Source organism: Sphaeroforma arctica (assembly GCF_001186125.1).
Source record: "Sphaeroforma arctica JP610 unplaced genomic scaffold supercont1.11786, whole genome shotgun sequence".
Classification (NCBI taxonomy): Eukaryota; class Ichthyosporea; order Ichthyophonida; genus Sphaeroforma; species Sphaeroforma arctica.
Genome location: NW_014028772.1, coordinates 1 through 793, shown reverse-complemented (window position 1 = coordinate 793; position 793 = coordinate 1). Strand labels below are relative to the sequence as shown.

The following is a 793-nucleotide window of genomic DNA, read 5'->3' as shown; positions in this document are numbered from 1 at the left end:
ATATGTATATATATAATATATATATATATATATATATACTATATATATATTATATATATATATATATATATATATATATATATATATATATTTATATATATGACGAAAGGTGGCATTTTGGGCGTGGCTACTGATGCAACTGGGCGAAGTCTCCGATTCAAGTGATGTTGATTGTTGAAATATATTCGCTTCATCATTTTACGGACAACATATACCAAATCACTCCTTGTACTTCAACGCGACCATTTTCTGCACATTAAGGTACATGTTCCTCTTGGTCTAGCAAAGGCTGCCATCTCATAGGGCTGCTGAAGGGCTGGGCAGGGCAGAGCAGCAGATGGTGTGCCATTTCATGCACACGCGCTTTCTCTCTGACACTGTGTATACATATCTTCCATATTAGACCTGCAGTATCCCAAGCACATACACGTCGGATCTACACTATCCGTCTTTTGAAACAGCCCGTGACACCCCTATGCAATGAACCCCCCCATACGTGCACAGTCCTGACGCACTGTATGGTAGACGAGATTGAAAAAATGGACGGCGCGTCTCTGCACCAGTACCTCTTGGCCAACCAAGTACCAGTGATCATAGGCCCCAAACAGCCGGGAGAGGAGCAGTTCTACATCACCGACAAGCACCACCTGGCGTATGCGCTACTGGAGGCGTACTTGGACTTTGACAGTCCTCACCACCACAGGATCATGTAGGTGGTTTACAGTATATATATATATATATATATACGTATGTATATGTATGTATATGTATATGTATACATACATAATACATA

The 793-nt window shown here is 40.7% G+C and overlaps 1 protein-coding gene across 1 annotated transcript; it reads left to right on the top strand.

Annotated features, from left to right (window-relative positions):
• Window positions 1-504: 504 nt before the first annotated feature.
• SARC_17709 (hypothetical protein) lies at window positions 505-713 on the top strand (the record flags this gene model as incomplete). The annotated part of the gene is made up of 1 exon (XM_014288200.1): window positions 505-713. A coding segment is annotated over one exon (209 nt), but the record flags the coding sequence as incomplete, so codon positions are not given.
• Between the last annotated feature and the right edge of the window lie 80 nt (window positions 714-793).